Source organism: Phalacrocorax aristotelis, chromosome 6 (assembly GCF_949628215.1).
Source record: "Phalacrocorax aristotelis chromosome 6, bGulAri2.1, whole genome shotgun sequence".
NCBI classification, from domain to species: domain Eukaryota; kingdom Metazoa; phylum Chordata; class Aves; order Suliformes; family Phalacrocoracidae; genus Phalacrocorax; species Phalacrocorax aristotelis.
The window spans coordinates 30167034-30191996 of NC_134281.1; the positions used below are offsets into that span (position 1 = coordinate 30167034).

At 48.7% G+C, this 24963-nt stretch overlaps 1 protein-coding gene across 1 annotated transcript in view; it reads left to right on the top strand.

Moving 5' to 3' along the window:
* NMNAT2 (nicotinamide nucleotide adenylyltransferase 2) overlaps window positions 1-24963 on the top strand; it is a 31406-nt gene that overhangs the window by 2181 nt on the left and 4262 nt on the right. Inside the window, exons 2-5 of the mRNA XM_075096808.1 lie at window positions 21359-21447; window positions 22151-22218; window positions 22935-23013; window positions 24188-24317. Of these exons, the coding sequence (XP_074952909.1) occupies window positions 21359-21447; window positions 22151-22218; window positions 22935-23013; window positions 24188-24317 (366 nt within the window). The remainder of the gene's footprint in view (window positions 1-21358; window positions 21448-22150; window positions 22219-22934; window positions 23014-24187; window positions 24318-24963) is intronic.

Sequence of the window (24963 nt, forward strand, 5' to 3'; positions counted from 1 at the left end):
TCATGTACAGCATTAGCAAAACCCTTCTTGAAGGAACAGTAACAAGAATTACTTTAGCTCTGGAAACCAGGCTTTGTGGCAAGAGTCTGAAGAGGCTTAGTCTAGATCCATCCTTAAAGATGTTAAGGAGCAACTTGATCATGGCCTTTAAGTATCTGCTTGGGGGAAGGGTATGTGATATATGATGGAAGGGGGCTCCTTTATTCAGCAGAATAAGGACTGGTGAGATGCCAGGAGCAGGTTTGGATACCACACAACTTTGAACTACAAATACGGTGTGTGGTTTTGTGAGAAGGTAATCAAGCAGCAGGAAAAAGTGTTTGGGTACCTGATGGATTCTCCATCACCTGAAGGCTGTAAATGAAGACTTAGACATCTTTCACAAAGACATGTTTCAGCTCAAAGAGGATGGTTTGGTGTGGAAATTTTCTATGCACATGTCCTGTAGAGATCATGGAATATAAGTGTTGAGATACTTGATAGGGACAAATTAGTATTCCATGAGGAAAGGACACAGAATTTAGTTTCTGAATCCCTATTTGTTTTCATTTGAGGAACACTTCCCCCCAGGTCTAAAAGAATAATCATGTGAAGCCATGGGAATCTCAACCGAAATCTGTGTTATTCATTTAGCTCTGTACTATACAAGTCCAACCAAAACAGTACTCCATCCTGTAAATGTTGCATTTCAAACAGCTGAATTTGTGCAAAAATATTGTCTTCATCTTTCAGACAAATATTTGGGCTTTGTGAGCCTGATATGAGGGGTTTTTGCTTAACATTGAGAAATACAATTTACCTATTTAACACATGGCACTAATTAAGCCAAAAGGAAGTATAAGATTTGCACTGGTATGGCACTGCATACATACCATTGTATGCCAATCATAATTTTTCTCAGTCTGGATCTTACCATGTTTTATTCAGTCCAAAATCCATCCTTTTCCTGTAGGATTTTTGCCTGAATAGGGGATGGGTTAGTTATTTGGAAGTCTTTTCTGGTCAGGGAAAGGTTCCCACTAGGTTATTTTTTCCACCAGTCATGTGAATTTAAGACTCAGTATCATCATTATCCTTGCGTTTCCACAAAGCTGGGATTCTTGTTACAACCCCAGATCTGCAGCTGCAGCACACCGCTGACCCTTGTGTCTGTGTGGAGCTCAGCTTGCTGCAACAGGGCGCTCTCCGTCCTCTGCCACTTACAAGGCTGGGTCACTAGGGCTCACCAAACAAAGTTGATTCATGTCTGTTTATATAAAGTGAATACCATACATATAAATTAATAATGAACATAAGATATATAACATATAATAAAAAAGTAGGTGAGATACAGTGCTGTACAGCCATCCATACCAAGGGATCGAGACAAACACCCACATAGCCTTGAAAACACTCTGAGTTATTTGTGGTATCAGATGTGCTTTGAGATATATGTATATTCTGAGTCACAAATTTGAATTGTATTTTCTAGCTTTATGGGGCTATGAGATACAGTTTAGAATGCTAATGTCAGGGAAGAAAGGCAGGAGGAGAGAAGAGGGCAGAGGTTGTTTCTAAAACTTGAATGAACATAGGTGGCCTTTAGCCTGAAACGAAAACCCATTTATATCCTGAAAAGGCACAGAGGAGAAAAAACAGATTCAATGCAAAAAGTCTTAATTGGAGAAAAATAAGATTCAGAACAAAGTCCTGTGTGTTAAAGCCACATAAAAAACCCACCACTTTACGGCACCAGGTTGCCCAGCTGCTTACCACAACCAGCACAGCCAGCAGACACCCAAACTCAAACAAATTCACTTTAATTTCTCGCTGACACTCAGAGAAACACTGAGCTCAGGGAAGATGCTTAACCCGCCTCCTGCAGCTGGCTCAGGAGGGGAGCCTCTGAGATGTCCCCATGGAGGCTTCAGCATCTCCGTGCCAAACTGCTGGGGGCAGGCGGAGCAGCACGGCACTGCTGGGCATGGGATTTGCTGTGTAAAGGACATCTCCCTCCATCTTGGCCTCACCGCAGCTTGCCTACGGCTTTCTTCCTGTGCAAGTGATGCCACCCAAAGGACAAAAGCCAATGAACCAATGTCAAAAGCAAAATTTAATCCGTGCAGCCATGCTAATGCACCGAAGCCTGTGCTGGCGCTCTTCCAGCTGATGAGCTTGTGCTTGCTTTGACAGTTAAATCATTTCCCAACCTTGTCCCAGCTCAGGGAACCCCAACACAACAGTGTCCTCCTCCTTCTGCCTGGGGTTCAGAGCATGAAAACCAAAGGGCAGCCCTGCATAGCAAGGTAGAAAGTGTATTTTTCAATCAAAAAACATGTTTCACTTTGAAGGGGGTCTTGGATAGAGTACAGGGATTAAAGGCATCACCGTGCAAGGTCAGAAGCTCCACATTTTGTGTGGTTCTCTCTTCTGGTGTTTCAGGATTGGAAAGGAGCCAAAAAACTACCAGGGTTGGAGGGAAGAGATTTTTTGATGAGTGAGTTTCTTCGTAGCTCTGTGGGGGAAAGAGCTTGTCCTGCCCTGTGGATATGTGAGAATCAGGGTTCTGCATTTCTGATTCTGATTTCTGCAAACTGAAAGAAGAGTGGTTTGGTGGAGGGATTCGGTATCAGGTCGATCAAGATGCAGTGTTCTGATATTGATTTTTTTTCTGTTTTCTTTTTATTTAATTTTCTTAAATTGTAGAAGAAAAAACCTCTCTGTAAATGCTCACGTTCTCTATTTTGGCACTTGAGACTTTTTTCTTTTTGGCCTTTTTAGAGTTCTGAAAGTCCTCACAACCCGTGCTTTCATGTGCAGACTTCTGGCTTCAAGGAAACACCCTTGCTCACCAAACACATTTTTATTTTTGCCCAGCTCTAAGACAGCCTCACAAAGCTTCATCTCCAGGGCCTGGGTCACCTATCAAACTCCACCCTTTCTGACACATGTCCATCCTCCTTTCCACCTCTGCTCATCAGCCTTTGATTAGCAGAGCTATACTGGGGATCTCCCTGCCCTTGCAGAGGAAGGGTCCAGGACATTCTTCCCCTCTCCCAGCTGCACGGTGCCCATGAGGTCCAGTGACATGGAGGCTGGGGCAGCAGGGATGCTCAGAGCTGGGTTCAGAGGAAGCAGATTGGGTGACCTGCCAGGGAAAGGGTTGGGATATTGTTATTTCACTTCAAATGAGGCATCTGGCTTTTTTACAACTTTTCTTTTTTTTTTTTTTTCTTTTTTTTTTCACTATCAAGTGTTTAACAGCAAATAGGCAGTTTAAATAAAATCTGTAGTGTCTCAGATGTGGCCTTCTCATAGGGAGCCTCAGTACCTTAGATGGTTTAAACCTGTTTGGCCACTGAGTTTCCCACCCACTTCATTTCAGACAGTGCCAGGACCTGGACTTGCCCAGAAAAACATAGCTCATAGACAGGGTGAATCTTGAAATTCAGCATATCTCCACTAGTTTTCCATTCCCCACCCATTTTGTCTAATTATAATTAAATTTTCCCTATAGCCTATGTGCATCTGTTATTGAAGAGAGTTTATATCCCAAACAACAGCTGGATAAAAAATGTTTCTGATGGAAAACAATGAAAGAGGAATCTGCCATCAGAAGTAAAAGTCTCCCTTGCATGGCTTCATAAGAAAATTTGAGCAATTAAAAATCCCAGCAGGCTGCTCTTTATTATTCAACGCAGCCCTTCTAGAGGAGCAGCACGGAGGTCTGCTGCATCACGTAAATAGGATTTTGAGATAAAGGGTTGGAGTTTTATAAGTAAAGAGGGAAGAAGAGGCAGGAGCTGAGGCTTTTTTTTACGGCATGTTGTTTTAATATCCTGAATTTCAAGAATCACTTTTTCTTATTTTGTTGAGGTGACTGAACTGTAGAGGAGTTTAATGAAAGCATCACTGCCTGGGACAGAGCTGGGAGAAATGTGTGAGCAGAATGACAGCTCACCCTTTCCCCTTTTGCTTAAATGCGAATATATCTGCAAATGACCAGAAGCAAAATTCTGCTCCCCACCCCCCCAGCTAGCAAGGCTCATCAGGAGCTCAGGAGAGGCTTTGCCTCTGCCATCTGCAACATGAGTAAGAAGTCAAGGCCTCTGCAAGGCTGCCTCGTGTTTCCATTTCATCTCCGGGCTGAAATCTGAATTTGTAATTAGCTGGAGAGATCGATGGAGCGAGAGGTGCGTAATGGGACTCCAGGAGGATGTGATGGACAGGGAGGGCCTGATTCAGCCCCTGCTTTGCTCCACACGGTGTTGGTGGGTCTTGGGGAGTGCAGGCAGAGTGGCAGCAGGAATGCTCCAACCCGGGGCAGAGCCAGGACAGATGTTACTTATAACACCCTGGGTGATTTATTGGACATGGGCAGTTGCAGCATCTGTGCTCACCTCTCAGCAGCTTTTTAATTTAATTCTGGCCAGGCTGTGCAATGCTGCAGAGGTGCTTCCACTGACAGCCAAGCTGCTGAAATCACAGCAAACAGCCAAAATCTTTCATAAGTAGAAGGGGTCTGGGAGGACAAGACTTGCCCAGCCTGGCCAAGTGCTCCCAGTTCAAAGCAGTGGCAGACGGTGAAACTGGTCAGCCTAGCCTTGTGGGGGGGTGAGTCACTGTCACGCCTCCACTCCCAGCGCTTGCCTGAAACATGCGAAAACTGCAGGTTCTTGTGTGCTGTGCCAGGAGGACAGAGCAGCACCAGCAGGACCACAGCACCCATGGCTCTTTTGAGTGCCATTATGTATCAGTTAGTGCCACGTTCCCATCACTGCACCCCATACAGACTCTTTTTTTCATGGCCTTTATAACCAGCTTTCTGCATCTCAAGCATCTCATCTCCTCTTTATGACCCACAGAGAGGAGGAGTTTTCCCAAGCACCAGATTAAACTCCATCAATAACTACTCAGGGATCCTTTTAAAATATTAATAAGCTCTCTTAAATATTTAGCAGTATTTAGTACAGTCTGTGAGACAATACATTGTCTCTATGACAATGCCACCTCCCAAAACGTGCCATGTACCTTCGCTTACTTCCACTGACTATAAACAAACCCAGCAGAGAGAAATCCAGTCCTACAACCTCATTCAAGAAAGAAACAGAGGCTCCACTTCTGTTTAAAACTGTTTGTGCTCACTAAGGTGCTTGTACCTCCTGCATTGTCTTCTCTGATACTTTTTAATAGCAGCCCTTGCAATGCCAAGGATATCAATTAGCTGAATGCTAAACCCCAGCAGTGGCAGACCACACCTCCCATGTGATCCTGGGCAAGTCACTTAGTCTCTCCCAACTGCTGTAATGGGGGGGACTCACATCTTGGCTTTCCCTGCCAGGCCACTGTGGGTTTGTGGTGGGTACTGCAGTGATGGGGCACACAGGTAGGAGTGGCTCATGATTAGGCTGATCTTTGTACATCTGAGCAGCAGGTGCCTGAAAACAGACTCCTCCAAGCTCTGGCCTCTGAAATCCTTTCTGGCAGCAAGGCAGGGGGACTGTGAGGGGTCCCCCAAGCTGAGGAAGAAGGCACAGAGATGTGTCAGAGATGGGTCTGAGCCTGTGTCCCACCACTTGTGGCAGGGGGGCAAGGGGCAAGCAGAAACAGTCCAGCTGCATTGAATGTGCAGCACAGGCAACCCTAGCTCTAGCCCTAACCCCAGCCTTAACTCTAGCCCTAGCCCTAACCCCCACTTGGCACCAGGGAGATGGAACAGCACAAAGCACCTACAGAAAGACCTGACAATGTCTAAGACAGAAAAATCAGCCTAAGATGCCAATAAATCCAGGACATCTCTGGGCTTTGAGACAAGCACGTCCTTTTTGGCATTTAAAACACCTGAATGCAAGCATTCCTGTGGTGCCACCACTGGCCAGCCATGCAGGGCTGGTATTTTGGGGTGCCCTGCATGGAGAAAGCTGGGAAAAGTCTGCAGTGCCCGTCACAGCTTTGAAAACAAACCAGGGCCAGGACAGAGCTCTCATTCCCCCCCCAAAGCAACATTGCTCACATGTGTTGATGTTGTGCAGTCACGCCTAGAGGAGACAACCTAATTCATTAGCATGTTTTATTTCTCTCCAGCATCGGCTAGTTTCCTTTGGTAAGCTTGAGCTTGGTCATGCCAGCAGAAAACTGCTAAATCCATACTTTGGGAACAGAAAAATGTAGTCTTTCAAAATACGTACTTTCAAGAGCCACTACAGGGCTCGCCCCAGGAGGAGATGAACTGGGATACATCTGTTTTGGAGCTGGAGTAGAAGGAGGCAAACGCAGAGGAGCTCCCCATGGGATGGGGAGCCAGGCAAGGAAGTACTTGCTCAGCCTCTGCTCCACAAAGGTTTCTACTTTCATCGAAAAAATCTAACAGCCACTAATTGAGCTTAAGTTTCCCTAAGGAGATCATGTTTTGCTAGGGCTTACTGGCAAGGGAAGAAAGAAAATCCAGCTTTTCCAGTGAGGCCTCATGAGCTGGGTTGGGATGCTGAAAGGCATAGCTTTGCTTCTGGCACCTTTGCTTTGTGTAAAGACATCATTGATGCTCCTTTCAGGGAAAAGGGGGTCTTGGGAATAGATCTGCAAAGAGAGAGGGTTTCACTGAGCCTCACAGCCAGGTGAGACATGGCTGCGGCAATGGGAACGTGACATCCTTTGGTCTCACCATGAGGCTGAAGTCCTCCCTCAGCTGCCTCTGCCAGTGCTGTCAACAGCATCCCCCCAGCCTTTCTGCATCTCCATAGGTGGGACATGTTCTGCCTGCACAGTCCTGGTTCAGCCAACACAGATCCCTGCCGGGGTCAGCATCTTCAGATGCTTTGCCAGCAAAGAAAAGCCATGGGTCAGAGTCACGGCGTGGGGGTCAGCCCCATGTGGAGGCAACCCAAGATGAGCAAAGAGCTGCCAGGCAAATGCTCCCTGTCTCTGTTGTGTGACGATCTGGGGAGCAGAGGATTTATGGAGTTGTGATTCTGCTGCACATCAGCCTGAAAGAGCAGCACTGCACGTGCCAGGGTGTACAAAGCACTGCCTTTGATGTGCTACAATGGCTTGGAAATGGAAACAAACAGAACACTTGCACAGGGAAATTAGGGCAGCAGAAAACAAGCGTGGAAATCTGTTGGGGTTTTTTTCCCCCAATTATTTAAAAAAAAAAAAAAAAAGGCACTGGGTGACACCAATTTCCCAGCCTGTGGCTGGCTGAGATTGGGACTGGGACCTCTCCAGGAATGCCTGTTGAGGTGCCTGTCCTACTTCAGCCATACTGCCCACATCCTGGTGGAAGCAAAATAAGACTATGGCAGGATAATGAAAATATTCACCAGGCACCTTTTGCTGCTACCCTTGTCCTGTTTGACTACATCTGTGGGCCAAGGGTGATAAAAATAATTTCAAAATAGAGCAGTCAGACTGTATGGAACACCTTCCCCTTTGCTTGCCAAACAGTTTATTTTTGCTCCTGATATTTAGACTCTCATCATAGCCAAGATACAGCCATAGAATACCAGCTCTGGGCCAGATTTGCACCTCAAGTTGATGTTGCTTTACCGCGGACGGTGCATTTACATCTCTTTACACTAGCTGGAGAGCTGTTAGCCTCAAAAACCCTATAGGAGAGATGGATTTCAGCCAAAATTGCACCAACCACTTTCTGCCCAGTCCACCTGCGGTGATGTTCACTCCCCTGGTTTGTACTTAAATAAATCCTGGTGCTCAGAGGGGCATTTTACAATGAGTGCTGGCAAATACACATTTTGGCACATTTATCTCTAAAAGAATGAAGAAAATACTATGCTGGAAGAGGAAATCTCGCTCCCCTCCACCATGCACCACATTACAGCGTGCACAGCCTTGCTGACTTACAGGGTGGCTGGCTAATGCACCAGCCAGGGAAAGTTATATGACCTCTCACTTTTCACTTCAGTACTGTCCGTACAGGTATTTGTCTTAGAGGTGCTCAATCCTTCTCTGAGGGCTTCTAAGCAAGGTGTTTCAGTGCTGTCCTGTGGCAGGGAGCTCAAAAAATGTCTTTCTTTACATGAAGTGATCTTCTCCATCCATCTTTATCTGCTAAGAGATGCTTTTACTGGGTTAGATGCTTCCCCTCACCTCACCAGCCCCAAGATCTCTAAGATGCCCAGACACCAGCTCTGGGCACCAAATACCAGGTGGAGGGTGGTCCTCCTTGGCAGGACTCAGCTGCCTGTCCTTCAGGCGAAGTCCAGCAAGGTGCTGAGCACATTCTTCCTCTCCCTGTGATACCAGGATGGAGATGTCTGGGCAATAAATTATATTGCTTCTCCTTAGAAGTGGTGTGAGTGACAGCACTGTGCTAATCACCTGTCTGACAGAAAAGTAGGTCCAGTCCCTACCTGGAGGAGCTGGCGGCAGCTTCAACTCAAGAAGCAGCTCCCGATACTTGTCTTCATGTTGCTCACCTGATATGCATTGCATGCTCCCACCTGCTCCACCACAGTAGGGTGGGATGTTCCAGGGGGCAAAAGCACTTTGGCTTGGGTTGCTTTGCCAGGCCCTTCCTCAGATGCTTCTCTTCAAGCTCTGGGACCTGGATGGTTTCTTCCTGGGCTCCTGTGTGCCTTTGCACACAAACCGCCCCTTGCAATAGTCCAGTTCTGAAAAAAGAGGGAAAAATAGGATGCCTTCAATTTAAATTTCAATGATATCAAATAGGCTATTCCTCTATGGCTCAGGTCACCTGGGACAGGCCAAGTCCCCTGCCAGGTCCCGTCTTGTTGGGTCTCCAGAAAAGGCTCTGCTGTTTCTAGGTCAGCTCACTATGACTCAGTCTTCAACCTTTTTTTTTGGTTTGTTTTAAACATCTAATTTCACTTTTCTGCCATGAAGCCAAGAGCCAAGGTCAACAGATGGTGATAACATGAGTCTTGTTAGTCGTCACTTGGATGGCTCTCAGAGTTGAAAACTGGTGGGGTGCCTGGGTGGGCCGGGGTATGGGAGGGTCAGGTGCTGCAGCATCATTTCTTTGGTCTTTCATAGCCTCCACTTCCACCATGAGTTTCCAGGTGTTTGGTGGCCAATGCTTTTTTGTGCCTATGAAAAGTCATTAAAACAAATATGCAGCAACAACTGAAGACATTTAGCATGGAAGTCCCTTTCAGATTTCTTACCTCTACAATGCCTGGATGCAGCTATAGACTAACGGGGTGAAGGGTGGGGGGAAGTGTAACAGAGCAATTAGCTTGGAGATTAAAATCATTAAACATTAGGGGGGTTAATGGGATATTTCTACCAACCAAAAGTGTACTGGAAATTTGACTGAGATCATCTAAGGGGCACTGATCTCAAGGCAGGACAGGCTGTTTGGCTCGGCGGGACACACTGGGTTCTCCCTAGGCTTGCCTTAGGAAGGGTCAATCCCATGACGACAAACTGCCCTCTGACCCCTCCTCCTGCTTCTTCCCAAAAGAGAAACTTGTCTTGAAGTGCAGTCAGGGCTTGTTCCTCTAGTAGAAAAGTTTTTTTGTCCTTCTGGGAAGTCTAGGAAATGGAGGTGTCGATGGTCTCCCCAGCTCCGGCCAAGGTGTGGCTGCAGGCGACCAGTGGGTGAAGATGCTGGTTGGGACAAAGTGGCCCTGGGGCAGGCAGGAGAGGAGAGCTGGGGTCTGAGATGAGTACATCTCTGATTAATACATCCCTGATTTGGCATTTGGAGAGCTTTTTGTTGTTTGGGGTTTGTTTGTTCGTTTGTTTTAATATATATACACACCCACCCCACTTGATTAGACTGAGAATAACTGCTGGTTCCTTGCCCAAGCTGGGCTCAGGGTAAGAAGCAACATTTAGGTCCTGCAAGTGCTGCTAGCTCAAGAATAAAACAAAGTGTGCTGGCGTATCTGGGTCACTCTCCCCTGCAGGAGAAGGTATTTTAGACAGTAGGAAAGTGCCTGCCTTGCCCTCAGCACCTCACGGCTGTGTCCCGCCTCCTGCCCAAGGCTGTTGGAGGCCAAATTGCTCAAAATGAAAATGAGACAGCCAGGAAATGCTTTTGCCTTCTCCTCTGCCCTGGCTCTTGGGGAAGAGCGATTAAGACTGTGCAAAACCTTCTTGCCTCCCTGCTACCTCTTGTGTGTTTTCAGAGGGCTGGCACAGATAATGAGGGGGCTGCAGCTTCAGTCCCTAGTGGGGAAGACATAAATCAGAGCTGGCTGGTGGCATTCCTTTGTGAAAAAAAGAAGAAAACAACCGCGGAAGCCTTAGAGGTACGGATGAACGAGATACAAAGGCAAAGCAAATATGATTTGAAATTACACCTTGAAAAATTGAACACGAGGAATATTTGATTTCATTAACATCAATTTAGGTAATGGAGCAGTGCCAGAGGAGCTGAAACATTGTGATTAAATATACTCTGCGAGAACCACCAAAAAGAAACACCTTTTAAATAAGCACTGATTTCCTATTGGGGAAGCAGGATGCTATTTTTTCATTCAATCTGGACAAAATCATCGCTTGTCATTTTTGTAGCCCTGGACTGTATATTCTGATTGGTCCTTCCCCACTGTCATCTCACAGGAAAGTGGTAGATCCAAAAATATTTGAAGTGCATTTGCAGAGGAACAAGCAAAGCTGGGCTGGGGCAGTGGGAGGTGTCACCAGTGCTTGGGAAGGGTCCAGGTGTCACCCTTATCCCTTCCTTCCCCAACACAGCAAGGCTAAGGTCAACTACCAGCTGCCACAGAGGGTCTGTGCCAGGAGGCATGGAGCCAGGGATCCACAGCAGAAAGCTCTCCACCACACCAGCACACTGCCAGTGGGCTAATGCATGTCTTGGCAGGGTCCATCACTGGTAGTTTATTTATGTCAACAATGTTTAAAAGTTGTGAAAGGCTGTCTGGAGCATTAAGTACAATTTACACCGGAAAAGAAATTAGCTTTGCTTTTCCAGCCCAACATCCTTGCATTGGTGTTGCAGGCTATAAAGTGCTTGTAGAAAATGAAAATACTGAAGGGTGGTTTCTGGGGTCCAGCATGGTCTGTGGACATCACAGGTATTCAACAGGCAAGAAACAGGTTGCGAAAGGGCCAGGAAGGCATGACAGAAGGCTAAACCCAACAACAATGAACGGGCCAGGAACACAACAAACTGGCAGAGAAGAAGGACTGAGGCTCCTGATACTGATGGCTTTTCAGGCCAAAATCTACTCTTTGCCAGGCAAAAATCTTTGCACAGCAGGGAGGGAAGGCTAGGAGCTGTGCAGACAGCTGACTGTAAGGAATACAGACAAGAAGAGGAATGCAAAGCTGCTGCAGTGTCTTTTACATTAGCCATGTCTGCCAGGACACCACAAACCTGATCTCTACAAGCAGCATATTTCACATGAAAGACGCAAAAAAGTTTTATTAAGAAAAGACATTTTCTGAGAGCATGGGCTTGGGGGTTTGAAGGAAGAACCACAACATCAGAACTGCCACAGCATTCCAAAGCGATGACCCATCAAAACCAGAGTCCTGTTTCTAGAAACCCAGAAGAATGGCCAGTGCCATGCTTGTGTGTGAGGCTCCTTAGCTTAGCCTCATGCTGTGCACAGCCCCACTTTCTTTGGGTTGGAAGACCCAAGGGCAGCAGAATACCCAAAGGCAGAAGGAGACCCAAAGCTAGAAGGAGACCCAAGGATAACAGGAGACTCACCCTCTTTGTCTTTTGCATGCCAGCCATGACCTCTATCCTGTCTCCCTGCCCTGGCTGCCCAACTCCTAGCTGCTCCTTTCATGGACCCACATCACTCATCACCCATTGTTTTGAGATGCTGAGACCCGCACATCCTCCCACATGTGCCAGGAACACACACTGTGGCAGGAGGCACCACAACCTCAGCCTGGGGGATGGCAAACCACCAACAGCCTTGCCACTTCTTAGAAGAGCTAAAGCAGTTTTGTCTTGCCTTGTACAGAGGATAAGACACAAGTCTCGATGAGTTAATATGTTTAGACAGACCTTGTCTATGGTTGCCTTTTGCCCTCTTCATTTAGCCACTGTAGTGTAAGTCAGCCTGAGAAAATTCAATCAGTAAAAAAAGCAATGAAGCTTTAAATGCAGCATTGTGATTGCAGCATGGATGCATCTAGACACCGCAAATTAATGCCGTGATCTTGAGTCACTCTGCCCCAAGTCCTCTGCCACCGTCCCAGCAGCGGAGGTGGCTGCTCATGCTGCAGTGCCAGCCCTGCTAGCGGCACAGCTCCTCTCCAAATGGGATTTGTGACATCATTTAAGAAAACACAGTCTTTTCAAAGACTTTTGCTTTGAAGTGGATGGCTGAGAAGGTCTGGCTTAGCTGTCGGTTACACAAACAAGCAAGCCAGCAGGGCTGCAAATGAGTGGGCAGAGCCACCCAATGGACACAGCCTTGCAAGCAAATGGACATGGTCTGCCCCAAAACCAAGTGAGAACAGACCAGTCTGTGACTTGAAGACATGCTCTGCCAGTCGTAGGCAAGGCAGAATCAGAATGTAGGTCTTCCCGTTCCCAGCTCAGCCCTTCATTCACTACACGATACTGCTACTTCATAGCCCATGTGTCAGCCCTCATCCTTACCCTGCAGAGATTTACTTGCAGAGATTTATTAGTAAATAAATCTATTTTCCCTACATATTTACGTTCTCTTTGGTATTTCTGAGGTAGACAACAAGCTTCTGAAAGAGCAGATTCCAACTTTTACATCTATATATATATATATGACAGCAGCAGCATTTTTACAGGTTTCCCTAAATAATACCATGCAGGTTAAAAAATAAATGAACAATTTTGATGACAACACAGAGAGCAGCAACATCCACCCCCCTCCCAGCAGTACACTCCTCTGTGAGTGCTGTGAGGCCAGTGGTACATCAGTATCCCATAGGATCTATCCTGCTGAAGTTATGGGCCTTGCTGTAGAAACAGGCAAATACTTTTTTTGCCTGCAGTCACAAGAATTATATGGGCTTACCTGGGTTTCCAATCCTTAGCATGCATTTGTAGGAGATGAGTGGCTTTCTGCAGAAAAAGGTGTTTTACTAAGGCAGGTGGTAGTGGTGACTCGGCATGAGCTCCTGAGAGCCGGAGCTGAGATAACTTGCCATCAGCATGGGTTGCATCCCCTGAAGATGCAGGCTCAGTTCCAGGCTGTTTAACTACAGACTTTGAGAAACTGAAGCCAGGCAAAGTTGTTGGCTTTTGCCACTGACAACTCAAGGAAAAATTAATACCATAAGCCACCATTATGAATGTGAAGCAGAGGTTACGTGCAAGGAGTTAATCTCTTCTTAAGAGTGAATATTAAGGCACTGTACACGAAGGGGAAGGCATGAATGGATAGTGTTTTAATCTTCTTTTGGCAAAGAAAATCAAGTCAGGGTGAAGCAAGGAATAATGAGAGGATGTGTTAATTTAAAACTCAATGGCATTTTTTGTTTGGGATTTTCCTTTTTTCAATTTGCACTTTATATTGCATTATGATGTAAAGGTAGACACGGGTCTGTTGATCTCTGCTCCTTAGCACACCCAAAGCCCTGGTTCGCCTGCATGGCAGCATGCATCAGGGAGGCTCCTCTTTGGCTTTTCCAAAAATCAGCACTCAGGTTTTGTCCCTGTGTGGTGGCAACTGGCTCCAAGCGTTTCAGTTGTCTTGTATGTGCTTCCAAGGTGGTCAGGATAGCCTTCCTGCAAACCTCCTCTGCTTCTAGGCTCACCCAAAAACATTTTTATCTCAGTTAGTGATAGCCTTGGCTGCAGTGACCACAACATTGTGGAGTTTGGCATTCTGCTGAGCATGCTGAAGGTCAGCTCTAAGACAAGGGTTCTGCATTTTAGAAGAGCAAACTTCAGCTCACTCAGGGCTCAGTTGGGAGGGATTCAATGGGAAGCTTCCAAGGAAGACAAAGGAGCCAGTGGGTGCTGGGAATTCCTCAAGAACTCTCTCTTGGAAGCACAAAGCCAATTTATCCCCTACACAGGAAAGGGAAGTAAGCAGAGCAAGAGGCCCCCTTGGCTCAACTATGACCTCCTGGATCTACTCAAATCCAAAAGGGAAGCATACCAGAGATGGAGAAGTGGAGGATTATCCATCGAGAGCTACAAGGGCATTGCCAGAGTGTGCAGAGATGCAGTTAGAAAAGCAAAAGCCCAGCTCAAATTGAAACTGGCTGTAGATGTCAAAAACAACAAGAAAGGTTTCTTCAGGTATGTCAACCATAAGCAGATAAAGAAGAAAAACATAGGCCCACTGTTAAACAGAAAAGGAGACTCAATCACCAATGATGCTGAAAAGGCAGAGGTCCTCAATACTTTCTTCACCTCTGTCTTTACCAACACTGTTGGGTCCCAGGCTTTGGGAATGAAATTGCCAGTTGATCCAAACACCGACCCACCATCAGTGAAGGAAGAGTTAGTACGTGAATTACTACAGGAGCTTGACCCCCACAAATCAATGGGCCCTGACGCCATCCACCCGAGGGTGTTGAGAGAGCTGGCTGACATCATCGCAAGGCCACTTTCCATAATCTTTGAGAAGTCTTGGAGAAGGGGGGATGTCCCAGAGGACTGGAGGAAGGCAAATGTTACCCCTATCTACAAGAAGGGCTTGAGGGAGGATCCGGGTAACTATAGGCCCATCAGCCTTACTTCAATCCCTGGGAAAGTTATGGAACGAATCCTCCTGGGGGCCATCACAAGTCAAATGAAGCACATGGTTGGGAAAAGCCAACATGGCTTCACTAAAGGCAGCTCGTGCTTGACAAACCTGGTGGCTTTCTATGACAAAGTGACTTGCCTGGTTGACATGGGGCAGGCAGTGGACATTGTCTACCTGGACTTCTCCAAGGCCTTTGATACGGTCCCCCACAGTCTCCTCCTGGAGGAATTAATGCATTATGGCCTAGACAAGTGGTCTGTGCAGTGGGTGGGGAACTGGCTGACAGGCCGCACCCAAAGGGTGGTGGTAAATAGCTCCTTTTCCAAGTGGCAACCTGTCACTAGTGGGGTCCCCCAGGGATGGATATTGGGCTGAATGTTATTCAACATCTTTATAAGTGATCTGGATAACGGCATCAAGCGTAGCCTGATGAAGTTTGCTGATGACACCAAGCTGAGTGGGGAAGTAGACGCTCCAGAAGGGAGAGCTGCTCTGCAGGGAGATCTGGATAGGCTGGAAGACTGGGCCAGCAAGAACCTTATGAAGTTCAACAAGGAGAAGTGTAAGGTCTTGCACCTGGGAAAACATAGTCCAGGAGTGCAGCACAGGCTGGGATCCACCTGGCTGGAGAGCAGCTCTGTGGAAAGGGACCTGGGGGTCCTGGTGGACAGAAAGCTCAACATGAGTGAACAGTGTGCTGCTGCGGCCAAAAAGGCCAACAGGATGCTGGGTTGCATCAAAAAGGGCATCACCAGCAGAGATAAAGAAGTCATCAACCTGCTCTACTCAACGCTTGTCAGGCCACACCTGGAGCACTGTGTACAGTTCTGGTCCCCGCTATACAAAAAGGATGTGGACAGGCTGGAAGGGGTCCAGAGAAGGGCCACCAAGGTGCTCAAAGGACTGGGAAGCCTGCCATGTGAGGATAGGCTGGGAGAACTGGGTTTGTTCAGCCTTGAGAAAAGGAGGCTCAGAGGGGATCTCATCCCCATGTACCAGTACTTAAGGGGCAGCTACAAAGAAGGTGGAGGCTCCCTTTTTACATGGAGTCCCATGGAGAGGACAAGGGGGAATGGACACAAGTTGCTCTTGGGGAGATTCTGATTGGACACCAGAGGAAAATTTTTCACAGTGAGGACAGTCAACCTTTGGAATAATCTCCCCAGGGAAGTGGTTGACTCGGCCACGTTGGACACCTTCAAGAGTCATCTGGACAGGGTGCTGGGCCGTCTTGTCTAGCCTGTGCTCTTCCTAGAAAGGGTTGGACTAGGTGATCCCTGAGGTCCCTTCCAACCTGTGATTCTGTGATTTCTTTGCTCTTCCAACATCATGCCTCAGGTCTTCAATTTTTTTGCTATAAAAGTCTCCTGATGATGTTTTCTGTAACTTATACCCTATGCGGTCTTTTTTTTTTTTTCCCCAATCTAGAAATGGTCCCAGGACATGGTTTATGTGAAAGATGCCAGAAAGAGCAGAATCAGGAAAAGAAATGGCTTTTTTTCCCTCTCCCTCTTGATTGATCCTTGAAGGGACCGATGGGAAAGCCAGTAGCATCAATAAAGGCAAGCACAGAGCATTAGAGACAGAGAAGTGCTGCTGGCACCCCCTGATTCCTCTTTTTAAAACACAGAATGGAGAAGAAAGATGATTTTTTTTTGTTTTTTTTTTTTTTTTGCATATTTGGCTTTCTGGGCAAGTGGTTACAGAAGACTGCCATGGCGGGCTGCAAAGGGAATTCCACCAGCCATGGAGTTTTGTGCTTTAATTTATGATGCTGGTTCAACCTCAACCCCCCTTGCCCATGCAAAAAAACCCTCAAGAATATTGTATTTTTCTGTGTATGCTCCCCCACAGGGTGCTTTGCTGGGTACCACTTGGAGCACAGATAGCCATAATCATGCACAGGGCTGGGTTTGGTCCCCTCACTGCCCCAGTGAAACCCACTGGTGGATGGTGATGCTCCCACACAGTTCCCAGCAAAGATGAAAAAATATGGTTCAAACCAAACTGCTGGTGTTAACCCCTTCAAGCTCAGGATTTTGAGGCCAGGGAAGGAAACTTTCCCTATATCTAATTCAGGCAATTGAATTTCATTCCCTGCACCAGTCAAATTATTTAAGCCTGTTTTTCTCTCACTGGTGGTTGGTGCATCCAGGGCACAAGATCTGGGAAGGAAGCCAGGGAAAGGATTTTGGTTGAGTCTGAGAAAGAGGTTTTATTGAGGCTGGCAAATCATCCACAGGCTGTCATGGGGCCTGGGGCTGCTTAGTGCCCTCAGGGGGAAAAAAGTCCATGGCAATTATAGTTACTTAACTAACCCAATAGCTGAACAATATTCCCTAGTAGAAATTTCAAAATTTGGAGGAAAAAGAATAATTTCACCCAAGTGGTTCTTCAGTGATATCCCTACCTCCCTGCCCCACTCAGCCCCTCTCACCTCCCTCGATATATGAGTGCTCCTCATCCATCCCAAATCATTGCAAGGGAGCTCTAAAATAATTTTAGAGATGGATTTTTGCCCTAAAGCAGAGCAAGAGAAAGGGCATGGGGGCTGAAGGGATGCACCACTAGGAGAACAGTCCTTTCCTAAACAGCACAACCCCATCCACACCACCGAGGGAGGATGATTTGACCAGGAAATGTGTAGGAAAAATGTACCCATCGATGTACCCATGGAAAAGTGACTTTCCCCACAGCTGGACCCACCAAGCTGTCCCCTCACCTGCCCCTTGTGCCAAGCTGTGGTCCAGGGCTCAGCAGCCCCCCTCCATGTGCTTGAACCCAACTGGTATTATCCTCATGGCACTGGCAGGTGTGAACAATCCCATGGCTAATTTTCAACCAGCAGCAGGACAATAAGTGTTTCTGTTGCCACTAAAAACCCAGGAGCCCCAGTTCAGTGCAGCAGCTCCAGAAGATGCAGCAGGATCCCCTGTCCACTTGTGTTCCTCTTTGTGCCCACCATAACTGTGCTTGCACCTGGCAAACACTAACTGTTCTCCTTCCCCAATTTTTTCCTATTCGCCTTTGGGAAAGCTTCCTTTGGAAGGGAAACAGGACCATGGCTGCTTTGGCAAAGATGGGTTTGCAGGGTGGGTCCCCAGCCCCAACAGCTGATGCCACTTTGAGTGGCTGGGATGGGGAAGCATCTGCCCAGATGGAAAGAGCTAACTTTGATGCTTATTTCTAAGGAATACTACCAAGGGAATCAGGAGCCATCCCACACAGGCTGGAGCCCTTTGCACCAGCTTTAGCAGGTGCTAGCTGTGGCTGGGCGCAGATGGCAGGGAGGAGGAAGGCTCCCTGCAAGTGCCTCCCTGCTGGTGCCACATGGGAGGGCACTGGTCCTTCAGGTAGGACTGCTTCCTCTCCCCTGGGGAACCACCACTGGCTGGAGCAGGGTGTCTGTAGGATATGATGCACAGTGACATCTCGTGATGGCTGACGGATCCCAAAGTAACCTTAGCTTCAGAAATGCTCGTTTTCTTTGCAAAGGCAAAATATTTTCTAGATCCTCCACTTGCAAAAAAAAAAAAAAAGCACTTTCAAATGACTCATCAATCTCATCTCCCTTTCTGCTTTCACCTTTTCTATCTTTTTTTCTTTCTACTGTCTCAAAAGCTTAGGTGGGCACTGCTGTGTTGTGCACTCCCCAGCCACCCTCTCCATGCTTGGCAGAGGAGGCAGGGCCAGCCCGGCCGTGGCCACCACCACCACTGACTAGCCCCATGCTCCCACCTCCCAGCCTCTTCCTCCTTGCTGCAACCCCATAGTGGCACTGTGGTTCATGCACAGGCATGGTGGGCCTAGGGGGCAAGGCTGTTGCCACGCACCCAGTGGGAGGGCTTGGGTAAAGTGGGTGGTTATACAGCTGCAAAAGCTTGGGGGGCAGGAGATATTGTTGCTGCAGCATGAAAAGATGGGACATTCCACCTCCAGTGCTGTTGAGAAAACCTCTTTGCTTCTCTGAGAGCACCTTCAGAGAAGCATCAGGGCATGACTATGTGTGCTCTGGGGCAGGGAGAGGGAGGTGAGATGTGGCGCAGGACCCCAGGGGAGTTTAGCATCTCTTTGTCAGTGTTTTTATCCTTGAATGTCATCATTTAGAAATACCAGCCTGAGACTGTGCATCAGGCTGAAGGGACTCTGACAAGTCTCTTGGCATAGTAGGACATGGACAACACATGGTGCTGACACAGGGTGGGAGCAGTGTAAGAGCTGTGCAGCTGCTGATGGACCAGCTGGGGCATGGGTGGCGGGTGCCATGGGAAGGGGACCCAGGGAAAGCACCACAGGTGGCACAGCTGACATTTAATAGCATGTGTCGGGAGGAGCAGCGAGAATTTGAGGGAGAAAGGGCTGAAGGCAAGGGAGCCAGGTGCATCAGCAGATAACACCATTGCTGCGACAGAGCTATGTCAAAGATGGCTGCAAGCTTACAAGGTATCAGCAAAGAAGTTTCTAGAAAGGGAGGACTTAATCACCATTGCCCAAAGCCCAGGGCAGCTCTGTCTGCAGGTAGGGAGGAAAGCAGGACACGTGGTTGCATCAGGACCAGCCCAAGAAAAAAAGGGTAAAATGGTGGGGGGGAGAAGTGCCCAAAAGCAAATGAGACCTTGGGGATCGGCCAACAGCTGTGGCAGGGACCATGCTGTGACCAACCCTGCCATTGGTCTTGCAGTGGAGCTGCCTTTCCCCAACAGGACAGCTCTACCTCTCAGTCCAAGACCACACGGGGCAGACCCCAGGAGCCCATACGCAGAGCATTTGAGCCCCCCACTCCCCAGCAGGAAGAGCTCTCCCCCCATCCTGCTGTAATCATGTGCTCTCAGACCAATATTTCCTCTCCTCTGCCAAGGCCTACATCCCACAACGGCAGCTCCCAGCAGCTGCTGTCTGTGAGTTGGATCAAGCTGGGATTGAGCAGGGCTTGAGCAAGCAGGATACAAGCAGGTTTGGAGCCAGCAGGGAGTGAGCAGGGGTAGAGCTATAAGTGGTGAACTCACCAGCAGCATCCCAGCACTTCCCAGCAGAGAGGAGCAGATGGGGACAAGTGTGTCAGTCCTGGTGCAATGCTCCTCCTGGTGAATCCTTCAGCATTTCCAAAACACCAACACACGAGGCGTGGGTCTTGTAGTGGGTGTGGCAGGGATCCATCTGTGCTAAGCACCTGTGCGTGATGGCAATTTTTATTTAGGCTGTCAACCAACAGCACATCTTCAAATCAGAGACTTAACAGAATGGTTTGGGTTGGGAGGGACCTTCAAAGATCATCTAGTCCAACCCCCCCTGCCATGGGCAGGGACATCTTTCATCAAGTTGCTCAAAGCCCCATCCAACCTGACCTTCAATGTTTCCAATGGTGGGGCATCCAGAACTTCTCTGGGCAACATGTTCCCGTGTCCCATCACCCTCATTGTAAAAAAAACCTTTCTTATATCTATCCTCTCTTAGTTTAAAACTGTTGCCCCATGTCCTGTCACTAAAGGCCCTCATAAAAAGTCTCCATTTTTCTTACAAGCCAACTTTGTATATTGAAAGGTCACAATAATATCTCCCCAGAGCTTTCTTTTCTCCATGCCAAACAACACCAACTCTGTGAACCTTTCTATACAGCAGAGGTGTTGCAGCCCTCTGACCATTTCTGTGGCCTCCTCTGGACCTGCTGTAACAGGTCTATGTCTGTCTTATACTGGGGACCCCAGAGCTGGATGCAGTGCTCCTGGTGGGGTCTCACAAGAGCAAAGTAGAAGGGGAACATCACCCCCCTCGACCTGGTCGCCGTGCTGGTGGTGGTGCACCCAGGACATGGTCGGTTTTCTAGGTTGCAAGTGCACATTGCCAGCTCATGTCCAATTTGCCACCCACCAGTATCCCCTTCTCAGCAGGGCTGCTCTCATTCCATCCATCCCCCAGTCTGTATTGATATCCTCCTGCAGGGAATTACAGCCAGATGCTGATGCATGAGCTGGCAAAAAGTTTTCTGCTCATAAAACGTCGGGGTTGTCTCTGCAGCCCGACAATGGCGGAGGCAGCGGGTTTTGCTACTATCCTGTTTTTTTTTTAATCTTGCCCACATCTAAGGGGTCCTTGTTAGAAGTGATGCTTAAGCTTAGGGGAGCTGTCAGTCACCTTTCAGCTGCTAAGAAAGCTTTTGGCTGGTAGTCAGCAGCGAACCGTAGCAGGTGAGGAAGGGAGAAGTCATGGGGAGAGAAAGGGTGGATACAGTTTATGGGCAGGGAAAAACAGAAAGGTAAGTATTTGTCTGAAGGTAGTGAATGAGCCAGCTTCATGCATCACTTTGTGAGCTTGGTCTGGCTCTTCCAAGGCTGCCAAAAGAGCCTGTCTCTGCCAAGCAGCTCTTGTCAGTAGTGCAGGCTCTCAGCTGCCCTTTTGGTGCCCTGGTGAGGTGGTTGAAGGTGATTTGGGATCTGAATGTGATTTAGCTTTTGCTAAACACCTGCCCTCTTCACCAAATCCTCCTTCCTGCAAGTTTTGGAGGTCCCCACGAAGGTCCATGCTCAGCATCACCAAGGATGGCATTGAATGAGACAGGAAGTAAAGACTAAGCCAGCCCTTCCCTTGGTTGTCTTCCCCACCCGCTGCTGCCCAAGCTGGGATGAGCCACTCTAAAGGCATTGGGCAAAGCTGGTGGGTGGGAGCAGGGCATTGCAGGGTTGGTGGGTCCAGCTGAATAACGCTGCACCCTTTTCCTTGTCCTCCTTCTCCAGAGAGAGCCCGGGATTACCTGCACAAGACTGGACGCTTCATCGTCATTGGTGGCATTGTCTCGCCCGTACATGACTCCTATGGGAAGACGGTGGGTCATCCCCATTTTTCCCTTTCTGCATCCTATGTCTGCTGGTATCTCAAGCCAGGGGTGAGCATGGGCAGTGCTGCCTGCACTCATGGTCCTCTCATGGACCTCCTCTACCTGGGGCAGCCCCTGACCATGGGAAAGTCCCTGAGAGGAGCAAGAGGATGAAACCACCCACTCTTTAGATAAAAACTGCAGTGAGACCCTACAACCAGCTGAAAGAGAAACTGTCTCACCCAAAACGGTGGTGGTCATCTTGTTGGGTTGGGTTTTGTGTTTGTTTGTTTGAATGATTTCAAAGTCGATTTTATTGTGGGGATGGTGCTGATGCAAACAGGGACCCTTAAAAGCCCTTTCTGGAGTAGGGGGGAAATCCAAATCAGGATAGTTTCCTCCTCATCTGAAAGCGGGAGAAATTTCATCAAGAAACCACCACCCCCGGGTCTGGCCCCACTGCAGCACAGGGCTGAGAGTGGTGGTGCTGAGCAAATCTCACTGACTGGTGCATAACTGGGGATGAAGCAAGGCAGGGACTCTTCTCCTCCAGCAAACAGGAGCTTAAGTTTTTGTGGGCAGGAACAAATCCTTCTGGCCTGTCTCATCTGAGCCAGCCCGATGATCTGACCCCGGAAGGTTTGCAAGTCCAGGCTGGCCAGGGCACGATGCTTGCCTCCCATAACTGTTCGTCCATCATTCTCTCTTGCAGGGTCTGGTCTCAAGCCGGCACCGCCTGACCATGTGCCAACTGGCTGTCCAGTCCTCCGACTGGATCAGGTGAGTGGCAGAGACCACACCTGCTGTGGCACCAGCAGTCCCCCAGCAGTCCCTGCCCCTTCCCCAGCACCGTGGTGACAAAGTTCCACATGCAAAGTGGAGATGCCACCACCTTCTAGAGCTCCAGGATGGACTTTCTCGTCTCCCAGCCAAAGCTTGATTAAAAACCAGAGGCCTTCCTCTCCTAGTCTAGCAGAGAACCAATGAAGAGCGTTACACCATCCTTCAAGGGAGCTCTTTGGCTTCAAGGGGTCTTGGAAGACCTACACTGACTCTATGGTGTCTGGGTGAGGCCCAAAGTCATCCAGCCCACCCAGGCTAGTGCAGTGGCATCTTCCCTTTCTAGACCAGCAGCACCAGCCCATGGACTCTCCCCTTTCCAGCATTGCAACGTGGCATCTGGCAGCCAAGGTAGAACCAGAAACATCTCTGGCCTGTCCTCAGGAAACAGGGTTCTATGTATCCAAGACAAATGAAAGCTGGTTAGTTGGGTACCAAGAGTGAAAAGGTGTCCAGGCACATGTTCAGGTCCCCAGAGCTGTTAGGGAGAGCTCAATGGAAGGGCTGGAGGAAGGACATGGTCTATGGCAGAGCTGGAGGAGTGAACATAGCTGCTCATGGCACTGCTGGATGGCCCAGTGGGGAAGAGGTAGCATGGCCAGGAGGTCCAGGCAGTGACCATTGCCAACACTGTTGCCTTGCTGTGCTACCAACAGGGTGGACCCCTGGGAGTGCTACCAGGACACCTGGCAGACCACCTGCAGCGTACTGGAGCACCACCGTGACCTGATGAAGGTGAGGCAGCCCCCACGGTCTGGGGGCACCTGGGGTGAGGGCATGGGGAGAGCACGGGAGTGGGGTTGCTCTTGCACCAGCCTATGGACATCAACAGCCAAAATATGGCTGGCACAGAAAGAGAGAAGACTTGCAGGAATATTCCTGAATCCTGATCTGAAAGAGGTGACTGTGTCACACCAACTTTGAGTTCCTTGCCCTGATGGTGAAAGCAAACAGCCCTCCAGCCGGAGCCAGCAGCCATCCCAGTCCCATGCACACCAGGAGGGGAGCGGGGTGAAGTCAAAGTGAAGGCAGGCATGGGCATAAGCCAAATCATCAATGCTGACCGCTTGCTCCATCCCAAGGGGAAGGAGAGGTGGATGCGCATCTCCATTTACCAGCTGAGCCAAAAATGCAGTATGAACCTGATGGTGTGACTTCAGGAAAATTCAGCATCTGGGAAGTCCCCAGGGAGCACAAAACCCAGGAGGAAATGTCCCTGTAAGCCCTGAGACCTGAGGAGGAAGGTGACTGCCCTTGGGTGACTGCAGGGACAGGGAAAGCAGGGCTACTGCTAACACTTGGATATAGTGAGCAAACCAAGGATGGGAAATGGATAAAACAGCTTCATACAAACTCACAGGCAGCCCAGACAGGAAGCACAGAAGTAGCATTAACCAGCCTGGCGGGATGTCCAGTGTGTCCAGGGACTATGGTGTCAAAGCCAGGGAGGCCCTGGAAATGCCTGTCTTCTTCTGCAGGGACTGGTGGAGGAAAAGAGGGCATGTTTGCTCTTGGAGTAATGTGTAAGCTTCTGGCTTTGCGCCTCTGATTCATCAGCTGCTGTATTTTTATTCATTCATGAGAGTTTATGAGCATGACCAGGTGATGGGGACGATGCCTGCCTGCAGACAGTACAGCTGCAGCCTTGCCAGCCTCACAGGTCCACACAAAAAGTTAATCCCACTGTCCCCAGCCTTAATCATGAGTCATTATACACAGGGTCCTGGTAGCCCCAGGCCCATCCAGTGAGATTGGATGGGATTTGGGAGCCTAAAGTGAGCTTGGACATACCTGTTACTAAAGATGACCTTCAGCCTGGGGTGCAGAGGCTCGATACAGGGGTTGTAAAGGTTTTGGAAGGTAGCTAGAGCAAAGGCACTGTTCCAGCTACACATCTCCCTCATTGCAGAGAGTGACTGGCTGCATCCTCTCCAATGTCAACACCCCCTCCATCACCCCTGTGATCGGCCAGCCCCAGAATGAGTCCTCGCAGACCATCTACCAGAACAACAACAACGTCTCCAACAAGCCCACTGCAGGTAGGTGGCAGTGATTTAGGGAAGAGGGGGATGACCACCCACCCCTCACCTCCCAGACAGGGTTGCTGAGTGCCAGGAGGGGAGCTCCATCATCTTATTTTTGCATCAGCTCACTCATCAGGCTCCATGAACCAAGCCCAGGGTCGGGTGGGGATGCGATGGAGGGCTTCCTTAATGTCCAACACAGCAAGGGGACTAAAGAATGGCTTAAAATGGCTGTGGACTCTCACTGGTCTTTAGCTGGATAATGTTGAGGCAGTGAGAGCAGCTAAAAGAAAGGCTACCTGGTACCCATGGGGCGTGTGCATGGGACAAGCTGGCAGGAGAGGTGACATGGCTGGATTCCCCATGAGCTGGTGGGATGTTGGACATGCAGCTATTAGCTGGGGACAGGAGGGGGAATTACTTAAACCCCATAAAAACAAACAAAAAAATCTAGTGATTTTTTTAAAGTGATATTAGCTGTCCAGCTGGTCTCTTCAAGGCATAGCGTAACACTCTTGGGAGTTAAGACCATGAGAGGCAGTGGTGAGGAGATGCTGAGAGCAGTTCCTGCACCTGGGCATGGGAGGATCTCAAAGGATCAGGGTGGCCGAAGAGTTTGTGTGGGTCAGTCTGTCAGGGCATTGTTGGCACTCTGGTTAAT